Source organism: Mesocricetus auratus, unplaced genomic scaffold (genome assembly GCF_017639785.1).
Source record: "Mesocricetus auratus isolate SY011 unplaced genomic scaffold, BCM_Maur_2.0 Super-Scaffold_100008, whole genome shotgun sequence".
Taxonomy (NCBI): Eukaryota; Metazoa; Chordata; class Mammalia; order Rodentia; family Cricetidae; genus Mesocricetus; species Mesocricetus auratus.
The window spans coordinates 9,272,285-9,294,788 of NW_024429192.1; the positions used below are offsets into that span (position 1 = coordinate 9,272,285).

At 39.8% G+C, this 22,504-nt stretch overlaps 1 protein-coding gene across 8 annotated transcripts in view; it reads left to right on the top strand.

Annotated features, from left to right (window-relative positions):
- Positions 1-22,504, top strand: part of Grik1 (glutamate ionotropic receptor kainate type subunit 1) — a 372,708-nt gene that overhangs the window by 334,974 nt on the left and 15,230 nt on the right. For 7 of the 8 annotated variants that reach the window (XR_005878846.1, XM_005073843.3, XM_005073845.3 and 4 more), the window contains 3 exons: positions 4,133-4,350; positions 16,472-16,697; positions 21,963-22,213. Coding sequence is in view for 7 of the 8 variants with exons in the window: in XM_005073843.3 (XP_005073900.1) it covers positions 4,133-4,350; positions 16,472-16,697; positions 21,963-22,213 (695 nt within the window). In the remaining variant the exon portion in view is untranslated. Of the gene's footprint in view, positions 1-4,132; positions 4,351-16,471; positions 16,698-21,962; positions 22,214-22,504 lie in introns of those variants that run through there. The other variant, XM_040750534.1, reaches the window with a different exon arrangement.

A 22,504-nucleotide genomic window follows, 5' to 3' on the forward strand; every position in this document is an offset into this window, starting at 1 on the left:
AGCAGAAGATAGAAACGGGGTCTAAATGGCACTTCTTTGCTCTGTGTCTAAGAGGAACACTTCTTTCAAAGAGTGGACATACATTTTCCCCAAAGTAGTGAAGAATAAGGAACCTCTATTAGTTATTTTCTCATTGATGGAATAAAATAACTGATTAGAAGTAATTTAAGGGCTAAAGGGTTTGCAGTGACGTAGTTAAGAGTATTTTCAATCAGGCGTGGAAAGCATGGGGACAGGGACTTGGGGCAACAGTCACATTGTATCTGCAGTCATGAAACAAAGAACAATGAATTTATCCATTTTTGTATGACGTTTTCCTTTTTATGAAGCCTACAGCACCGGCCTATAAAAAGGGGCATCTTACCTTCAGTGTCTTCCCTTCTCATCCGAGCCTGTCAGGAAACATCTTCATAGACATGTCAAGAGATGTGTCTCCTAAGCGACTCTAAACCTTGTTAACAGGGATGATTACACATCATGAAACCTTTTTTTTTTTAATGCATTTCCATAGACAGACATACCCATCTTTTCCTTCTCAGTCATAAACTCACAAGTGGACGATTTAAATGGAATGGAATTTAAACCCATTGAAGTTTGAATCCACTTGGATTCTCCCTGTTGCTAACGGGACCTAGACCTTCCATCTAATTACTAGTCTGAGAAACCCCATAGAGATTCCCCTTAGCCACCCAATAACGTCCTACGATCACCTTCGACTGGTAACCATAGCAACAGTAAACTGTAGAGGTTGGAGAAATAAAACTGAAACCAAAGAAATGTAATATTCTTTACCTTTCTCTATAATCGCAGAGATTTTTGTTTTTGCTGTGGAGGAGGGAGAGGCTGTTTTAATCTTTGGAAGAAATCCATCTTGTTTGTGGGTTTTCTTCAGCTTTGATCTCAGACATATGGTCCAGCAAATATTTCCAAGATTAAATGCATTAATTTAAGAAAATCATAAGTCACAGATGCTGTTGTGTTTGGGTTATCTTTCCACTTGACAATAAGCTACAAAATAAATTGGCAAAAAAATAAAAACCAACTGGGACGTACATTAAGCATGTATGTGATTTGAACGTCAACCTAGGGTTTTTCATTAGGATGCTGTTATCATATCATTTGAAATGTTTACCTTCTGTGACTCCAAAACCACACACAGAGATACAGAGACAGAAGAGAGAGGGAGAGAGAGAGACAGAGACTATAAATTAATATCTACGTTGGTCATCAGTATGCAAATACCACATAATTTCAGAACTGAACACTTTTTTGTAGTTATGCATAGTTTATGTGGGGGCTATTAAATGGGTGTAGACACAACCGGGTTTAGTAGAAATCACTGGCATGAATTTAGAGCATAAGACAGAACTATAAATTCTGGAAGACACCCCATTAGAAGCTATGTCCGCCTTATCCAGTGCACTTAATTGTTTCGGGTAATTATCGTGTGAGCAATTATTCTGAGGATAAAGGAGGCCTCCTCCCATCCCAACAACTTGACTTTTCCAGCAATAGAATAAGAAACAAACACACACAGGTTTCACTGACCATGCTGCAGACCTATGCAGGTATGTACCTATTGCCGTGTACATGTATCCATTTTTAAAACCTCACTCACATATTTTCCCCACTTGGAGTTTACCAGCATCCACAGCAAACTGTGGGATGTGGTGTCTGTTAGTTACCACTACCTTGGATACATGACAGTCAGCCCCAGCCAGACTCTGCTTGTCTTCAAGAAGTTGACAAACATTCCTCAGGTGCAACACGAATTTGCAAGTGCGGTATTTGTGACTGTTAGTACATCTGCCCTCGATATGAGGCATTGGACTAGGTAGCTACTGTCTGTCATGCTCTCCCCAGTGTGCAGAAGCCTGTCATTGTATTAAATTGGAAACCACGCTGTTTCATTTCTTTTTTTAATGTGATGATCAGACTTTCTCTTTTCTACAGAGCCTGAGAAAAGTCTGGATCAGGATTGGCTGTCATGTCTGCCATAAAAGGCACTAAAGAGACTTCAGCAAGTATTGTCTCATCCTGAATATTTTCCAGTGGTGTTTTACTCTATACTATTACTGTTTTCATGATTTCATCCTATAGGGTACTGAACATGCACAAATCATCTCTCCTTGATGAAGGCCATTTTAGAATATATCAGATAACAATAATTAAGAAATTCCCAAAATTATATGACTTTTTTAAATGCAAAGGAGTATTGAGAAATTTCATTAATACCATATAATGAGAGTTTAGATTGCAATCCCATTAGGTTGCTACATTTTGCCCTGAGTTTCCAAGAATTTCTTCTAAAGTCAAAAATATTTATTTTAAAGTTAAAAAACATAAATTTATATTTGCCTGTCAAATGGTTTCTCATGTCTATTTCCATACAAAACACAATTATGCATGTATACAGATAAGTTGAAAGCTTTCCTTTCATAAATGCAACAAAATAACATAAGGATGATAGCAGAAAATTTGTACCTATGAGCCAAGAAAAAATGTATCTTTAATGTTACATTTTATAAGATAAATGGTATGTTAATGGCAGCTAACTAAAGATCTAAAATAATATCACATTGCTACAAGGTGGCTAGATCAATTAAGTGCAAAGATACAAGGCAACCTTGGGCTTTAAGTGTACAAACCCATAGGCATACAAATCCTTTTAAACGAGAAGATGAAAACAACAGCAAGAGATTATTTTGCTAACTCCTTGGAGGCAATTTAATGGAAATGGCTACAAATTTGTGTAATGTTACACACTGAAATTCAAACAAACAAAAGAAGAGAATGCAAACTACAGTGGAACCATTTATCTCATCAGAGGGAACCAAACACCACAGAGACACTAAGAGTATTAAAAGAATATTTCTATAGTCACAGGCCAGACACTCTGCCAGTCTGCATCTCTTCAGCCCTGGCTCTGAGCTGGTTTTGATGTGTGTGTCTGCTTGTAGATGAAACCTGAGCAAAAGCTCATTCATTTGCAGACTAGTAAACTCCAGATTTTCTTTCCATCTCATGCCATTAGTATCGTTAGTGTGAAAAAAGAATCACTACAACCCTATGTCCAATCCACCACACACAAACACTTTGGGTCTCTGAGATTTTCAATGGGAGCTGCTCGCTGACCCACTTTAACTGAACACATAAACTCTGCCATGACTTTGGGTTCATAGAAGTAACACTAAGCACAACGCCAAGAGTAGATTCCAGGCAAATGAACTAACTGAAGTGCATCCATGTACTCCTGGTCCCTTCCAACTTGGCTGCTTGGGATGTGGACACCTACAACTCAAAGTTGAGATAGACTCCTTTCAGGATGATTGACCAGTAGAACAAATAGAGAGAGGAGTCTTTTGTTTGTAAACACATATTAAGTATCTCCATGGTACCATTTAAAAGCAACAGTGACCTGAATGATAACTACCATGAGTATTCCTATCAGGCACAACATATCTGCACTGGGGAAAACAACAATTTTTTTGAAACAGTTCTTTATTTAAGGGCAAAAATGTACCCTTTGAATAATATATTCTATTTCAGTCAAAGAAGACTGTAAATTAGAGGGGACAAAAGTATGTGTTTCCTTAACAGTAGCTTGAAACAAAATAGGACCCATCCACAAATAAGTGTATCTAATCTCCATCTCCCATTATCTGAAAATTCCCATTTTTTTAAGTTGCATGTTATAACTGGAATGATCTGCAACCTTTTGAAAGTTCCCCACATGGTTTAACCTTAAATAAAAACAAGTTACCCTTTTAGAGAAAACTAGAATATAATTTCCCTCTAAATAATGCATTAAGCTACAGTAAGGTCAGGAGCCTTAGAATTAGCTCTTCACTTTTAAGCAGCTGAACATATTTTAAACAGTCTATCTTGGGGCTGAAAGCATCTTAAGGCCATCAACTCTGACTACTTACATGTGAGCAGAAGTCATAATTAATAAGTGAGACTTAAAGAAGGAATCTCTTGGATTTTGCTCCATTTCTAGAAAGCTCATTCATTTCATCTTCATACAAGACAGTCTTTGAAGAGCCCCTCCCCCTTAGAATAATGACCAATGTGAGTCTCCTGCTGCTTGTTGACTCAGTGTAACACCCTAACTCTGATGGTGCTGTCACAGGATCAGAGCTGATGCCCAAAGCTCTATCGACCAGAATAGTTGGAGGCATATGGTGGTTTTTCACCCTAATCATCATTTCATCCTACACTGCCAACCTGGCTGCCTTCTTGACAGTAGAGAGAATGGAATCTCCCATCGATTCCGCAGATGATCTGGCCAAACAAACCAAGATAGAATATGGAGCAGTCAGAGATGGCTCAACGATGACCTTCTTCAAGGTAAGAACCTGGCAAAGCCTACTTAGTGCACAACTCATGCTGGGATGGTGGTGGAGGAAGTAAAAGCCTCCTCATCTGGAGAAAAGATCACATTGGCAATGTTTCTAATGAAATTAACTTTTAATGTCATACCCCATTATGAGGAATGGCACCCTCAGCACAAATACCTTCTTCTTCAGTCACTCCTTCCATCTGTATTTTTGGTTTTGTCTGTTTGCTTATTCTTTTTTTTTTTTGTCTTCTAAAACAGTTTCCTGTAGCTGAGCGTGGCCTCAAACTCAGTATGTAGCTGATCCCAGCCTTGAACTCATGATCCTCCTGCCTTCACCTCTCAATGTTAGAATTATAGACATAGGCCACCACACTCAGCCTGGTTGTCAATTTAATACATTCACGTCTACACATTAATATTCCCCTGGCCTTAAGTTTTTACATGTATGTATGTATTTATTGTGCATGTGACAGTATACACACACCATGGAACACATGTGGCAGTCAGAGAATAACTTTTATAGCTGGTTTTCTCAGGCCTCTGGGTTTGAGAGACTGAAACTAAGTCATCAATCTTAGCAGCATTGCCCCTTCTCTGGCCTTTATAATTGAATAATGACACTTCCCAGATGCAATCTAATGATGTCTCTAAAAAAGGAAGATTTCAATAACATCATTTTGTTTGATACTTATAAGATAGAAGCATGTGACCAAAAGAGGATATTGATATTGAAATTATGTTGTAGAATTAAAACCAACAGTATCCCAGGGAGCTATCCATGTCTGAAGCACTGCAGGAGCCGTAAATGTTTTATGAGCATCAAAGGAAAATGATGTTAAACTGGGTTGGCTTTTATGATCAAGTTCATTTCACTGTCCAAGTCTTTTTGATTAGTGATAACAGTCATAAGACTGACTCTTGCCTTGCTTATGAAGTAAGCCTTAGTACTTTTATTATCAAAGTTCAGGTGCTATAACTTCCATAAAATGAATTCCAAAGGAACCTGTAGGTTTAGTAATTGTGAGGTGGGGCCCTTCACTTTATGAATGGAAAAGACAAGAGTTCCAGGAGCCAACCCCCTTGCATGGTCATGTGTCTGGCTCTTTCCAGCAAAGGGGCTGAAGCCTTCTACTAAGACACACTGATGAGCAGGGCATTGGTGGTGCACACCTTTAATCCCAGCACTCAGGAGGCAGAGGCAGGCAGATCTCTCTGAGTTCGAGGCCAACCTGGTCTACAGAGTGAGTTCCAGGACAGGCTCCAAAGCTACACAGAGAAACCCTATCTCAAAAAAACAAACAAACAAAGGAATAAAAAGAAACACTGATGACCACAGACATACAAGTCTAAACTTCAGCGTCCCATCTCACCACAGTTAGAATGGCTGCCAACAAGAAAAAAGAAAGGCAATGATAAATGTTGACAAGGGTGTGGGAAAAGAGGAGATCTTACTCAGCCCAGGTGAGAGTATAACATAAAACAGCCATTCTGGAAATCAGTACATAGGGGTCTCAGAAGATTAAACATAGAACTGCCATATCCCCCCCCCCAACTGTACCACTCATGAGCATACACCCAAGAGCCTCTGTGTCCTACTCCAGACGTACCTACACATCCACACTCACGGTAGCTCTGTCCACAACAGCAAGGAGATGGACCAGCCTTGGTAGCCATCAACAGATGAGTGGCTTGTGAAACGCGGCATACACGCGCAGTGGGAATTTCCTTTAGCTGTAAAGAAAAACTGAAATCGTGGTATTCGTGAGAAAATGGATAGAGCTGGCAAGGACGAAGACAGATTCTGGATGACAGCAGTGGAATATTGCCTGTCATGCGTGCCCTTATCTGTGAATGTCAATATGTGTTTGTAAATGGCGGGGAGTGAGGGCTGTGAAACTGGAGAGGTGTCAAGGGAGTGGAGAAGGACACTGAGACGCTAGTGACAGGAGAGCAAAAGGAGTCTGGAAGGGAGGGGGAGGAAGGGGGCAGTGAGATGGGCGAGAACACAGTGGCAGAACCAACAAGACATACTTAGTTTCAGCTTTTCCTGATAAATTCATTTTTTGAAGTAATGGCAGCAAAGGCTGGCGGTGCAGGGAAATGGGGTTGTGAGTAAACAGAACATTCTTAACCAGAGCAGAAACCTCTGCAAAGTTCACACCCGTGTTCTCCAGGATGAAGCCGCCAGCCTGGAGCTGGGTGGGCATGTGAGGTATACTAACCCAGAAACAAAAATGGCCAGAAGGAGGACAAAGCAGGTGCTTCACTGTACAGCAGTGCCCATTCATTACCTAAGTGAAGAATTTTAGCAATAATTGCAATAAGAGCAGAAACCCATGGGTAGTAAGCATACCCAGATGTTTGTTAAACAGCAGACTAACGTTAAAAAAAAGTGGCATATAGTTTTCTTATGTGTTAAGAAAAACATTTTTTAAAATATATTTTCATGTTAAGGACAAAGTCACTAATTTAGCACATGTATGCATCACAGAGATTATGTCTCCCTTAGAAAGTGATATTTTAAATGTAAGGATTATACATGAGTACAAGACTTTCCAAGTTTCTAAAAAGTTTTGTATCTCTCCAAAATCAATACTGTGAAGAGCACAAAAAGCCAACTTTCATCGTGGTTCTTGTCATAAATAAGGGAAGTCACTGGTCAGGCACGTGACACAGAGAAAAACACATCAAAGTACAACAGGTGTATCTGAAAAGCAATCCAAAACTGTTTATGTTGCTCAACATTATCATCGACTCTATAAATATTGGGAAACGGGCACCTTTGCTGCCCCATCTCACCACAGTCAGAATGGCTGCCACGGAGAAAGGAAACTGATGACAATAAATAATCAGGGCGATCCCAAGGACTTCCAGAAGCACACTGCCAACAATGGAGGACTGCTGCTCTGAACAGTAGACCAGCCCTAACTTTACCAAAATTAGGTCAAACCTCAGAGAGTTCTAGGGAGTTTGCTCCTCAGGAGTGAAGACTTAGTCTTTTGTTTTACTGTTACATCAATAGAACCCGGTTTAGGGACTGGTACGTAGCAGGTACTCGGAAAACACATCCAAGGCACAAACTGCTATACAGTAGGCATTTAGAAAACATGTTTGTGGTAAATGAGTAAACATGTAATCAAATTCTCCAAAAGAAACAAGAGACAGAGACCCCCAGACACACACACACACACACACACACACACACACACACACACACACACGGAGGATAGGAGGCTACAAACACAGACCCACAAAAGGAGAGTGTTCTTCACTTTACACATTGCCCTGTGGCCCAGGAACTCTGTTTATCAAGAAGGAATTTATTTGCAAAAAGAAAACAAGGACTGAATCTGATTTTGCTTTCCCCCTTGAGAGAGGCAAGCCATCAGAAAGTTTCAGAGGGTCCATGTTTAAGAGCTTGTAATCAAGATTGTTCCAGAAAGGAAAGAAATATTCCAGCCTTTCGCCTGTCTGGACAGTTCCATCCAGAGAGTTCAGTCACTGGGTGACAGTAGTTACCAGCACAAGGAACCAGTCCCATCCACGTCACTCTGGCTGTGCCTCCCAGCCTCCCTTTTCCCCTGCCTTTACCTCGTCAGCAACACAAGAACCTCTTCTGAGTGGTAGGACTTCGTCTAACCTAGCACATTCAAGCTAGTACCTGGAGCAGAAAGAGAGAGACGAAAAAGACTTTTTCATGTTACATCACAGTTTAGCAAGTGTCTTTTTCCAAGAACAGAACAGCCCTCTGCAGCATCCCAATGGTAACAACCTGACCCTTTATTTCCTTGGTGGGCTCAAATCATTCCAGATGTAGGGGCCACAGTTAACAAAATCTATAATCAGACAAAATGCACTGAAACCCTCACATTTGCTTTCCAGGCTGTAAGCAAGGGTTTTGGTTTGGTTCAGGTTTCTTTTTTAAGTATTTTACACTTCTTTATTTAATTATGTATCTATCTGTTGTGTGTGTGTATGTGTGTGTGTGTATGAGAGAGAGAGAGAGAGAGAGAGAGAGAGAGAGAGAGAGAGAGAGAGAGAGAGCTTGTACATGCATGCTGTGGAGAATGTTAAGCTCAGAGGACAACCTACAGGAGTCATCCCTCTCCTTTCACCGGTCCCAGGGGTGGAAGTCAGAATGTCAAGGATGGTGACAAGAGCCTTTACCCTCCAAGTCACCTCACTAACCCAGAACTTATACAATATCAATTTAAAATAAAGCAGCTTGTAACAATTTAATAACAAAAACTCTCCACGTAATGTTGCTGTCAGACTATTCTCAAGGGATGATTTTAGTAAAGTGTTGTCTCCAAAGTGTGGCCAAAAATTGCTTGCAAATTTTTAAATAAAAACCTACATTGTTCTTCCAAACAGCATGATACCTTACATTCTAGAATACCTGTATTCAATTCTCATTTTTTTAATTAACAAAATTTATGTTTCTAAAACAGCCCAAGTGAGTTTCTCTTTTCCATTATCTGCATTCAGGTAAAGTGTGGATTATCTGACTTTTTAAATATGTATATGTTTAGTGTATATGTGTGTGTGTGTGTGTGTGTGTGTGTGTGTGTGTGTGTGTGTCCATGAGTGCAAATGCCCATAGAAACAAAAAGATGGTATAAGAGGGCATAAGGTCCTCTGGAACTAGAATTACTGGAAGTTGTGAGTTGTCCAGTATGGGTGCTGAGAACTGAATTTGGGTTCTCTGGGTGAGCAGCAAGTGTCATCTTGCAGAGTCATCTTTTCAATTCCCTAGCTGACATTTTTAAGCAAAAACTGGGTCATGAGCATGTCTGGGATGAAGGAGGCTTCTATATTTTTCCTTCATTGAGTCATTTGTATGTGGAAACACGTTACCATCAAAGACCATTCATATGGTGGTGGGAGACTGAAAAGAAGCTTATATTTCACAAAATTTCAGAAAGCTTTAAACAGACATCCTGAAATTCTAGTGGCCTATAAGGAAAATAACAACTGTACTTTTTTTGGCCAAGGTCAGGTAACTAATGATACTTATTATACACTATACTTTTACAAGTTCATGGGCACTCTGAGTCTGAACATTTTTAATCACCATGGATCATATAATAGTCTATTTGATAAAATGTGACATTCATTACAAGGGCAAATGGCAAGCCATGGTTAGGGAAAGGCCAAGTACTTTACCATGTGTCCTCTTGAGTTTGTTTGGGAAATTAGGTATCAGAGGACTACTGTGCTCTGCATATCGAGACTTTAATTATTTGTAACAGAAATTTATAACTGGAAAAACTCATAAATCAGTAATCCAATAGACCAGAAGAAATTTTTGAAGAACTATTTTGTTAGTATTTGGGATGAAGCTTGTTAAAAAACAACCCAGGACCATGCTGCTGTCCCTCTGTCTACTGGTAGATGTCTAGTTACCTTCACTCAATGCAATACTCTAAACAGGTAATACTCTCACTGCTCTTCTGATTTCCTGGGGCCAAGGTCAACACCACAGGGGACAGAATCAAAGAATAGTCAGTACACAAGTCTGTGGACACATCTTGGCTGTATCTTTCCAGGACTCAGACGGCCTGTTTCTGTACTTTCTACCAAAGAGAACCGATAGCCACTACATCCAGTTACAACCTTTCCTTCCATAAACATTGTACTAAGATAGTCTACCTTCTAGCTCTCATAGAAACCAGAAAAGGTACATATGCACAAGGCTGTTCTTTCTCCTTGTTGCAACTCCATTAATTGCCTTATTAAATAAAGGTATGGACTTAACTCTGGTGTCACCATTACCCCAAAATAATCTTTATACAATGATATAAAGGACTGGAAAACAATTGTTTACCCATGTCTTTTGTAAACTACCATCCTGGGGATGACAGGTATTTTTTAATATATGTTTTGCCCATAAGGAATATCATAGATCATTTTATGAAATTTGACTAATATCAATCATTAGGATATAAACTCAAACTTCCAGCATCTAGAACCATACAGTCTGGGTTTAGATCTTGACTCTAGCGAATTAGCTATGCAGATCTTGACAAGTTACTTCAATTCTCCATACCTTAACTTCCCTGCCTGCAAATTGAAGCTAACGTCTAAACCATGACATGATTTTCAGAGTTACATGACTTAATGAAGTTAATATGCTTATGTAATTCTTTAGCAAATGGTGAGCAATCTAGAAGCTATCACAATTATCATCAATTTTCTTTTTTTTCTCGAAGATTTATTTATTTTGTACACAGTGTTCTGCCCGCATGTATGCCTGCAGTCCAGAAGAGGGCACCAGATTGAATTGTAGATGGTTGTGAGCCACTATGTGGTTGCTGGGAATTGAACTCAGGACCTCTGGAAGAGCAGTCAGTGCTCTTAACCGCTGAGCCATCTTTCCAGCCCCTATCATCAATTTTCAACTCTAAAAGTTCTCTCTGGCTCACTCTCTATAGACTTAGAATTACTCTGCTGTAGTTCTTGTTCAGCCTTTTTGCTCATTAATCTCTAGAACGTGCACCTTCCCTTAAATCCCAAGCAAGTACCAAGACCCAAAATCTGAAAAAAAAAACACCCAATGGCCTTGCCAGACAGAAAGTCCATTGGAAGCCTTTCCTGAGCATGGGCACCGAATTTCCAGAACTATATCCCACGTGGTTGGTGAGCAGCAGCAATGCAATTCAATTCAACTCAGCCCAAATGTTTCCCGTGTCTCCAAAGTGTCAGCACCGAGGTATGCGTGGTAGAAGATAGGGGAGGAAATGTTTTAAACCCTCCGCAAAGTCTGGAGACATGAATTACAATAGACACACAAGCCACATACAACCTGCCAAATACAGTAAAGCTCACATTGCACAGACAGGAAGTGGAGTGAACGAAGAAGTCCCATGGGCCAAACTGGCTATGAAATGGTCATGTAAGAAGTACTTCTCAGTAGAGTCTTCTCCTTGTAGCAAATCACTGTCTTCCCAGACTCAAGCCAGGGGATTACAGAGATTAGATCTAGAATCTGTCTAAAATGGCTTGGATAAAATGGGTTTTAAAAAATCATCACAGGCTTGCCATTTCTGGCTTTCATGGTCTAGGGACTTCGGACCAGCTGTGGGGATTAGGAGCTGTGATGGGTATAATCTCATCCCAGTGAGTGGTTAGTGCCATCAGCAAAGCAAAGACTGTTTCAAGGAAGTCACTGAGCCCAGAACCTATGGAACTGATGCTACAGCAGGGAGACAGAGTTCAGACAAAACCACCGGGAAACAGAAAATGAGAGAAATCCCTCAACCTTTTCCACACAGAAAGACACTATTCCTATAAGATCTTCTTATTTGAAAACGCAAGTTCCTTTACTATAGGTGTCAAAAGATAAAAATGTATTCACTTGGAAAGAAATGTCTGTAAGTTCAATTTAAGCTAACCTTTTAAGAAGTCTGGCATATTGCTCATAATACACCAATCTTTAGCTGTAGATGGGGGGAAATATGAGAAGTGTTTGAGTAAAGACGTTTAAGTCTTCCCAGGAGAATTCCCTGAAGGGAATCAATGAAATTATAAAACTTCAGAGAGTCTTCAAATGCCACAAATTTCTACTGATAAAAGGTAAGGGTACAATCCCATAATATGATCATACCTGGAAAGGCAGGGCCCCCACTACATGGCAGACAATGTCTTCTAATCGTCTTCCTTCAGATGGTTATCGTTAAATTAAATCACGTTTCAACATGACATGAGACATTATCATTTAATGAAATTTCATTATATTGAGTGAAACAATTGTCTTTCAGGCAAGTATTCTCCTCTGTATGTCGGCTTCATAAAACTGGACTCTAAGCTGTCAATATCTTTTGTTGATATTCAGGAGTACTTTTTTAAGATTAGTATTTCTCAATAGTCTACTGCAAAGACTTAATACAGAATTATTTTGCCAAAGAGAAAAATCTCGACAATGTGTGTACATGTGTAGGATTATGAAACAACTAAAAGGAAACATGTGCAAACATGTCATGTGTGAACATAAGGCCTTCAAATACTGTGGTCCAAAGCAGTATTTCACAGATATCGATTCTACTAAACAATGGGATCAGGTATTTTCCCTGTGGGTGCCCTATAACTTGGTTGGAGAAATACTGTGGTAAGCAATGCTTATCTCAATAGAAATGAAACATCAGAAAGCTATTTCTATAAAATGGAGGTCCTATCAATCTTAAAAGCATCTACACAGCCAAGCTCTCACCATCTCACTTCCTGCCATGAAAACCCAGCAACTGAAAACAGAGCTATAGAGAAAGCAAAATGATACAAAAGGCAAGGAAAAGTACAAACAATATGAACATTGCCTTCCAGATTCCAACTGATGCACATCTCGAGACTCTGAATTTTTGTCTAAATGAATAGGATCTGCTGAAAGTCAGTAAATCCTCTCCATATGTCATATACTAACTGCAAGATTTTTCAACATCCCTCCTACAGCAGAATGCTGCTTACAAACACTTACGTGGTTTCTTTAGAACATGAGTTAGGTCTGATGAAATACTCACCTGACTATGAGTTTAATGGATCTTGTATTCAAACGAATAATTAATTCCTTCTGATTAAGAACCTAGACTCTGGAACAGGAATCCTGGAATGAAACCCTAGCTTTGTAATTTCTCAGTGTGATACTCTTTTTCTACATCTGTAGAGCAGAAATCCCAGCGGCACCTCTCTCATTAAATGAATGAGTGCATGCAACATGCTCAGAACAGAGCATATTGCACAGTAAACATTGTTAGTGCTCATCGTTGTCACTGTTCTCCACAACTTTTAACTGTCCATGCACACGTCGTAAGTCACCACCGAGTGAGCACGCAGCCAGCATGCACTGTAAGGTACAGAGTCAGACATAAGCAACCATGAACATTGTTATGTTGACTCTGCCTTCTAACAGATACCTGACCAGAACTGCTTATTATCTGTCACCCGTGTTTATCAGCACAAAGACAGATGTGTAATCAGGCTAAACTGTCCCAAGGAGTTTACCTAAGCCTGTGTCCTCTAAGGATATGGGAGTTCTAATTGGCTTTTGACATATTCAGTGAAATGAGAGGCAATCACTGTCCCCATGCTGTAATATTCTGTGTATTACCGAGTGATTTAGAAGGCTGACTAGGATTGGGACAGACTGGGAAGAGGAAGAACACCCAGGCTTCTCATTCAAACACCTCATTTGGCCTTTTAACATTTACAATAAGTTTTGGTAAAGCATACTCATAGTTTTAAGAAGTATTAAGATTTTTTTCATTTTGAAAATTGTTAAAAAGCATTCACCAAATTTACTCTGAAAATGCTAATTCAGGGCCTGACAAATGAAAAAATAAACCTTCCCAAGTATAGCATTATGGTGGATAGAACTCAGGGGCTCAGCAGGAACCCTCAGTTTTAGAAGTGGCTCATCTGCCTACCAACTGTGACCTCTGGTGGCACTTCTCCCAGGACCTGTAATACAAAGGACCTGGTCTGGGGGACGGAGCCATGAGCATGGAGAATATGTAAGAGAAACTTCTCAGCAAATTTCTCTTGGTAAACATATAATAATGGAAAATCCACTATCTCCAAATGACTCTGTGACTTAAGGGCCTCCTCATGGCAATTTATTTTTTGTTCCCTACCTCTACAGAGAAAATTTTCTGATTTTCTAACTAAGACGGGTCAGTTTAATAAAATTTAAAATAATGAAGAAATAAATGTTCTGTGAAATGTCTACATGGAAGCTGATGTCTGTGCTATAACAAGAACATAAGACTAACTAGCCAAAAGGTGTACAGAGGATGCCAGTCCTTTAATAAATGCTATGTTTTTGCCTGTAGATCAAATAACATGAAAGTCATAGTCAAAACAACTTTGGCAATGTTGACATGTACCCTACCCAAGTCAACATGGAGCAGGGGAAGGAACACGGCTCGAGACTAGGATTAGGTCTGATGCTAACTTTCACTGTCTCTTTCTGAAGTCTCCAGACAATCTTACTTCAAGTTCCTCATCTGTAAAAGTGATAGTTTAAATGAATCTATATCTGAAGTCTCAGATAACTTTAAACTTGCATACTTCAAAGAAAATGATTTCCGTTTAAGACAGTTTTCTGATGAAGGAATAATTTTCCCAGACATAGTATATTCACTGCAGAAAAAAAAGACAGAGTGTCCTCCCTGCTTTTGCATAAATAGCTCTTCTCCTCACTAAAAATTTAGACCTATCAGACTCTTTAAGACTGAAACCACACAACACATGAAGTATCAGCCCGGCACCCGGCACACACCTTTGTTGTGGAGACATGAGCTCCAATTTTCAGATCTCCTGGGCCTGTAGAGTAAGTCCTGGGGGCTTCATTATGACAAAATGAGTCCCATAAAACATCACATGTACAAGGTATGTGCATGGAATTGTTATCTGTCTCATAAGATCTTTCTCATGGGGCTCTTCAATTGCCTAACAATCAAAACCAAAGCCAACTGTCTCCACACTCCCAATTCATGGGGCCTGTTCTATGAACCCCAGTCTTAAATAGATTTAGGAGCCAAGAAAATTCCCAGAACATTTGGGCACAAACAAGCTACAAGAGCTCTGATTCCAGATCTACTTCATTCTGCATCTCCAGCCCCGAGTCCTGTCGTAAGCTTCTCTGCATACATAGGATGATATGCCCCTCCCTTGCCAAGGAGTCTACATGTGTCAGAACCAGCTTTAGCCTGAAAATTTCAGTAATCCCCATGATGACATTGATCTTTGAAATAAATGGAAGGGTGTACTGATGCAAATGAAGACAATTTCAGGGGAAAAACTTGAAACATTATGGAAATTACAGAGTAGAAATGTAAAATGCCTAATCATAGATCACTATTCAAAAGAATGGAAATTCATATCTAAGCAATATGGAAATGCATGCAGTATATTTTAACAAAGAAAAGAAGATAATGAGGCAATGGTGTCTATATATAGATGCAAATATAATATACCATATACATAGTCTATTATTGATTCTACCAAAACAGCTGAATAAAAGACATGAAAATCATAGAACACTTTAAAAAGAAATATGCAGACCTTGCTAGCTAAAATATGTTGGCAATGAGAAATCATATACATAAAAAGTAAGGAGATCCTTCTGATTTGAATATTAACTAGAAAAGAGCATTTCCATTCCTTAGTTTGCAGAAAAATTAGCCGCAGATGTACCTCTTCCACAAACAAAGGAGAGAATGCTAGTGACATATCCCAGGCTATCTCTAGCAAATTAGTGATGTCCAGGCTCTGGAGCTTCCATACCTGGGAACAACAAAGCAACCACTGAAGTCCAGTGATGCAAGGGAAGTAGAATAAGTGAGCAGAGACCTGGAAGGAGAGAGCCTCAGCTTTGTCCTAGTGGACTGTGAAGTACTGATCTCAAATGTCAACAGCTCATTAGCAAGCACTGTCGTTGATATTCATGATCCTTCTTCCCTAACCAAAGTCAAGAAGAGGGTCTTAAGACATGACCTCCATCTGACAAGGTCTCCTTTTCTTCCATGGTGATCTAAGTGTCTTCATGTTCTCTCCTGACAGGGATGTCCTTCTGTAAATATGTTTCTCTTATTGGTTGATGAATAAAACATTGTGGCCAATAGAGGCAGGGAGATAGGCAGGACTAGGGCATGAGGATAATTCTGGGAAAGGTAGGCAGATAAGGTCCAGAAACAGATGCTATGTAGGCTGCCAAAGGAGTAACAGGTCCAGACCCTTTTCCACTAAGATAAGACCACGTGGAAATATTTAGATTAATAAAAATGGGTTAATATTTAAGACATGGCTTAACATTTAAGACAGAGCTAGGCAATAGCAAGCCCAAGCCATTAGTCAACCGTTTATAAGTTAATATATGTCTCTGTGTGCTTATTTGGGGCTGAGAAGGGCAGAGGGTCTTGATGGGACAAGAAAACTCTGCCAACACTCATCTGTAGTAAAATTTGCTCTTCTCAGTTACCTGTTAAGTGGAAGTCCTATTGTCATTAGTCCAGTTCCTCACCTACAGAAAATGTTTCCCCTTTATCATTTGACCCATGAGGAGGGTGAATGGCTTTAGGCCATATTTTTTTTTCTTAGCACTATTCTGCTGGTGGGTGTGCTTTTTTCTCTCTACAGAAATCAAAGATATCCACCTATGAGAAAATGTGGGCTTTTATGAGCAGTCGAGAACAGAGTGCACTGGTTAAAAACAGTGATGAAGGGATCCAAAGAGTGCTCACCACCGACTACGCCCTGCTGATGGAGTCCACCAGCATTGAGTATGTGACTCAGAGGAACTGCAACCTCACTCAGATTGGGGGCCTCATAGACTCCAAAGGTTATGGAGTGGGGACCCCTATAGGTAAGAGGAGCAAGGCATTAGCCAAAGCTTAGTTGGGCAATGTTGATTGTATTCAACATATTGAGAAGTGTGCAATGTCTTTAGGAGACTAACAAGGAAGAGAAATGTCCATAGAAAATAAGGCATGATTCAAATTGAGCAATCTCAGATACTTAATCTAATAAATACAGAGAAACCCTATCTCAAAAAACCAAAAATAAATTAACAAATAAATAAATAAATTTTCAACTACTATTTTTTAGATCTTACCACAATATAACTGTTTAAGACTTGCATGATTTTTATTTTTACCATCAGCATTGTAAAGAACATATTTTCCTAATTATTCTTCATAAATAATTTCCTATAATATCTACATATACCTACTTTGATGACTTAAGTTATGTTAGAATATAAGGAAATTAATTCTACATAGATGAAAATTAACTGTGGAAGGCTATTTTTCCATCTCAATAAATGAGAAAACAATGCCATACCTGTCAAAAGAAAAGGAAAGAGAATAAATTTTAAACTTTTCTCAGACAATAAACTAGAGTCAAAAAATAACTACCTAACCCTGGCCCGCAGATATTTCTATTTGTTCAGTTCAATAACACTGTTCTTCCTCAGGACTCTGTTGCCTAGAAAGACCACGTAACTCATATGGTATCCTCTTCTGTGACAGTAGCAGGAATAGACAGAAAAGGTGTTATGGTCAGGGGACTATTACTGACCCTGTTCCTCTTGTTCCTCTCAAGCGAAGCTTTGATAATCTAAAGAAGAGAAATCAGGCCTTCCAGACCCATGCATTAGCCCAGTAGAAAGTGTAGATAAATAAGAGCCAAGGGCAAACCTGACTTGTTGCCTGCATTTGTATCTTGTCGCTGTGTTTGACAGGAATTATGCAGTGTGACCATCAATGTCAGGCAGGGATCATAAACTTCAGTGTTTACAGAAGCCAAGTAGAGATCATGAGTCAAGAAGGTTTACTTGACTAGGGAATGCTCTCAATAGCGGGCTGTGAGCATCTATGACTTGCCTAAAGGAAGCCTTTCCCATTGGTCATCTGTAGATCTATAGGACTTTCAGAAGAAGTATGGTCAGATTTTTCATTTTCCAAACCAAAAAAACGAAGTTGTAGTTCAGGTGAAATAAATGTCCTGATGTTAATAATCTGACAACAAATGCACAACCAGCTTGGCTCCCCCACTATTTCCTTGTTAGAAATATTAACATATCCTATAACAAACTAACTTTATTTTTGCTCTTGTCTTCTCCATCTTCAGAAGAACAGTTACACTACGGAGTCTAACTACCTTCTTGGCCTTCTTTTAGCTCTTGTATAACAATAGTTTACTGGGTGTGCTAGAGAATAGGTTACCTGCGTGCACTTCAAGAGAACACCGGGTGTGGTGGTAACTAGTATAGAAGCATAGGGCTACAGGCTGCTGGAGGTCTCCACTTGGGAAACACACTTGTGGAGTTGGACTGAGCTTGTAGTGTACAGTTTCCTATAAGCAATTTGATCCATTCAAAGGAAGATTACCCAATGGACAATTCTGGGAAGTCAGTGTGAGCCACAGTGTATCTAATCTCCAGTTGGGCTATCTCAAAGGACCTGGTTACAGGGTAGGACTCCAGCTCTGGAGAGTAAGGTTACAGCATTCCATGAACAATCTGGGATACATGCTTGTGAAGATCTGTAATAGGAGACAGGCTCCATTTTCTGGTCTATTTTTTTTAATTTTAAAAATTTTAATATAAATGTAAATTACATCATTTAACTCTCCCTTTCCTCCCTCTCCCATGTCTGCCTCCTCCCAATCCTCTCCCATAACCATTGCTGTTAAGTAGACATACAAATGAGTAAACATATACATATAGCCTGTTGAGTACGTTCGGGGCTACCTGCATGTATGTTTCTAGGACTGATCACTACTGGATTACAAATGGGAGCTCTTCCCTGGGGAATTATTAGTTGCTATTAGCTCTTAATCTAGGATAAAAATCCATGAGATTCCCCTCATGTACATTGGAGTGTCACACACGTGTTGGAATTGTTCAGGTCTTGTTTAGGCAGCCATTTTGAGATTTCAGAGGATCAACTTTCCCATCATAGCTAGGTACAAATTTAGAGCAGAAATTCTGGCCCTCTGGCACTAACAGTCTCACTGGCTCTCTTCCACAAGTTCCCCAAGACTTGTGTACAAGAATTGTGTACAGCCCTATCCTATCCCTTCAGCACCTCTCTTTGACACCACATTTTCTGTGTGGTAGAAATGGTAGAAAACAAGAATGTGTGTCACTCTGAGAACAGCTGTACATGGACAGAATTTTAATCTGTATCCCTTTTAAAGAATATTTAGAGGTTGAAGATTCAGCTCAGTAGTAGAGTGCTTGCCAAGCAAGTGCAAGGCCCCGGATTTTATCCTTAACTCGGAAAAAACAATAAAAAAGAATGGAATATTTGAAATCAAAAGTTTCTGACGGTGTGGCAGCGGTGTGGTGCAGGGATTGTGGGAAATCAGCACTTTGTAGATTGATTTCTGCCCTCCTGTGAATGGCTGACTCTGTGATGGGTCTGTCTACATTGACAGATTATGATATCTACTACTCAGAGAGGCCTCAACAGATTCTCTCTTTTGCCCACTTTACCTATAATGCATGCTAATGTTAAAAGAGATTCCATCTCCCCTTCCTAGATGAAAAGAAATATACTCCAGGAAATTTTTCATACTGGTGATAAACCTGTCATGCTTTTAAAGCAAAAACAATGAGGGAATAATTGGAACAGATGGTGGGCTTCAGAGTGAACTCATCCATGGGGATTACAGCTGCTAGGAACATTTGAGCGATGTTTCTTTTATGATGGATTTATTCTTTGAGGAACATCAGTTGCTATTCAGGAAGACCCACGTGTACACATCTATTATTTTTCTCAAATGATTTGCAAGAAGTCATTTCTGATGTCAACCAGACCACTTGAACATTAACCAAGATCAACACTAAAAGATATGCAGATGTGAGAAGGTCTCTGCCATGTCTAGTCTTGCCCTCAGTCCCCAGAGGCTCTGAGGTCTCTCCCATAAGAGAAGATTGGCAAGGCTGGCTCAGTCACAAGCTAAAATTGAAAACTGCTGCTTAAAGACAGAGGCTCTAGAAATGGGCTTCCTGAGGGATTTGAAGTCAGACTTCAAGAGAATGAAAGCAGTTAAGTTTCAAGCAGGTTACTTACTAGAAGACTGGAAATTGCCTCCTTAGAGACTACCATTAAGCAGAGATTGGATCTCCATCTGTCTGTAATATGTTAGGTCTCATGCAGCCTGAAGGCAGGAGGAGAGTGGCAGTAAGCATTTATTGCATACCCACTACGTATATCACTATGACTACTGTGCAGCTATGGCCAGGTGTATTGCTCTCAGGTTCATCAAAGTTCCTCCATGTACCTTAAAATTTAAAGCAGAGTACTCCAGGTTCTCTCATTTGCTTGCGCCCTCTATGGCTATTAATGCTTCTAATTTTGCCTCAACCACATTGTTCTGAGAAAGTTTAAGCAAATAGCTGATATCTCTTATTTGGTTTTTTTTGTTTTCAAAATCCATTTTCTCACCCCAAAATCCATACTCTAAATGCACAAGCTATAGTCTCCCTTTAAAGCATTTCACTCCTCTCTTAAAGTAGATTTTGAGTGTTGACAATTATTTTCTTCAGTCTTATAAGGAAATAAATGACAAAATATTGACTCTGAGCTTATTGAATTTAAGATGTGGCATAGCACATAAGTCATCTGTGGAGAGGGACACAGATAGCACTGAGACATAAGAAATTAGGAGAACTTCAATATTTAATCCCTAGATTACGAATGAACTTTGGAAGCCCACTCCACATAGAGGGATACTCTCTCAACCTAGACACATGGGGAGGGCCTAGGCCCTGCTCCAAATGATGTGATAGACTTTGAAGATCCCCCATGGAAGGCCTCACCCTCCCTGGGGAATTGAAATGGGATGTGATAGGATGGGATGGGATGGGATAGGGAGTTGGTGGGAGCCAGGGGAGGGAGGAGGGGAGGGAGAGGGAACAGGGATTGACATGTAAAACAAGCTTGTTCCTAATTTAAATAAAAAAGAATCACAAAAAGAAAGAAATGAGGAGAGCTGACTTGGATTCTTGGTTCTTAATTATACGCTCAGATTTTAATTTTTTTTAAACCTATGTAACAAACAGTCTTGACTTTATTATTCATAAGATTTCCCCCTTGTCTTTTAAGAACCTTGACTTTTCAATTTGCCTCCACCAGGATTGGCTTTAAATTTTTTAAGCAAAGGGAGCTTCCTACTACTGAAGAAAAGAAATACTATCAAAAATGTTGCCATCCAAGGAAATAATTGAGTAAAGGAATCTTGTTTTATCTCTTTTGCATTGATTAACATAGGAATTGATAATTAAGATACTATGTCCTAATGTATACACTTCCGCACTTTGCAACCCTTCACAACTAAAATTTCAATGTAATTACATGAAGACAGACCATACATATTACCAAGTTCTTGCCATAGAATAGTATAGCACCTCATAATTATTTGGAACGTACTTTATGCTAATTGGAACATGAATCATTGTGGGTGAACTGCTGTAAACAGCGTCTGAAATGTTTCAGTGTTTTGCACAGTAAACATTCCTTGATTGTCATAGCTCAATCTGGGCTAAGAGAAAGGACCTGCTTCATGCAGCCACCCTAGAGCCCAAGTTCCTTCTACTCCGTGGCTCCTCCATCACCGATGACTTGAAAGTGTTTCCCTATTGCAGTGTATCTGGGGAAGGAGAGCATTCTGGGAAGATTAAGGACACAAGACTAGAAATTTCATCCACCACTAGAAATGTTAGCTTGGCCAGAAATGTGGCCATAGCTGACCTCCAGTAAAGATGGGAAACAGAAGGAAGAGATCACCAAGAGGCCAGAAAAGGTAGAATCAAACAACAAATCCCTTGACGTAAGAAAAGATTTGGCGAGGAACTCAGCAGAAGCAGAAATGTGGTAGAATTCCTACTTAATGTTTATTTAGAATGAGAAACACCCTGAACCAGAGTGAACCTCAACATGTCACCCCTCTCCCTCTTCTAACTAGTTAGAGTCTTCAAGATATAAGATTGGAAATTCCCAACATTGGCTAATAGTGTCTTAGGGTTTCACGACTCTGGAGTACTTATCACTAAGATAGTGAAATGTCTTGATACCTTCTTATCCCATTGATGACCAACATCTAAATCACCCCCAACTCTCAGGCTCTCCGTACCGGGATAAAATTACGATAGCCATTCTTCAGCTGCAAGAAGAAGGGAAGCTGCACATGATGAAAGAGAAATGGTGGCGTGGAAACGGCTGTCCTGAAGAAGACAGTAAAGAAGCCAGCGCTCTGGGAGTGGAGAACATTGGGGGCATCTTCATTGTTCTGGCTGCGGGACTAGTCCTCTCCGTGTTTGTAGCCATTGGAGAATTTATCTACAAATCACGGAAGAACAATGACATTGAGCAGGTGAGTCCTCTCTTTCTAAGACTGGTTAGTTTTTACTTAGAACATGCTGCTTTACGTGAGAATCTGAAGGATGCTTTCCCTTTTTGTCAGGGTCTATTGAATTAGATGCCCAGAAGAGCCATTTCTGAGTTAGAGCAAAGAGCATTGGATCCCTGCCAGGTGCCGCTGGCACGGCAGCTCTATCATTTATTAATGAGAAGGAGGAAGAGTCCTGTACACTAAATCTAATTAGCACTGTTTGGAATGACAGTGCAGAAATTCAAAGCTCAGTTCATTTCTGCAACAGTTATT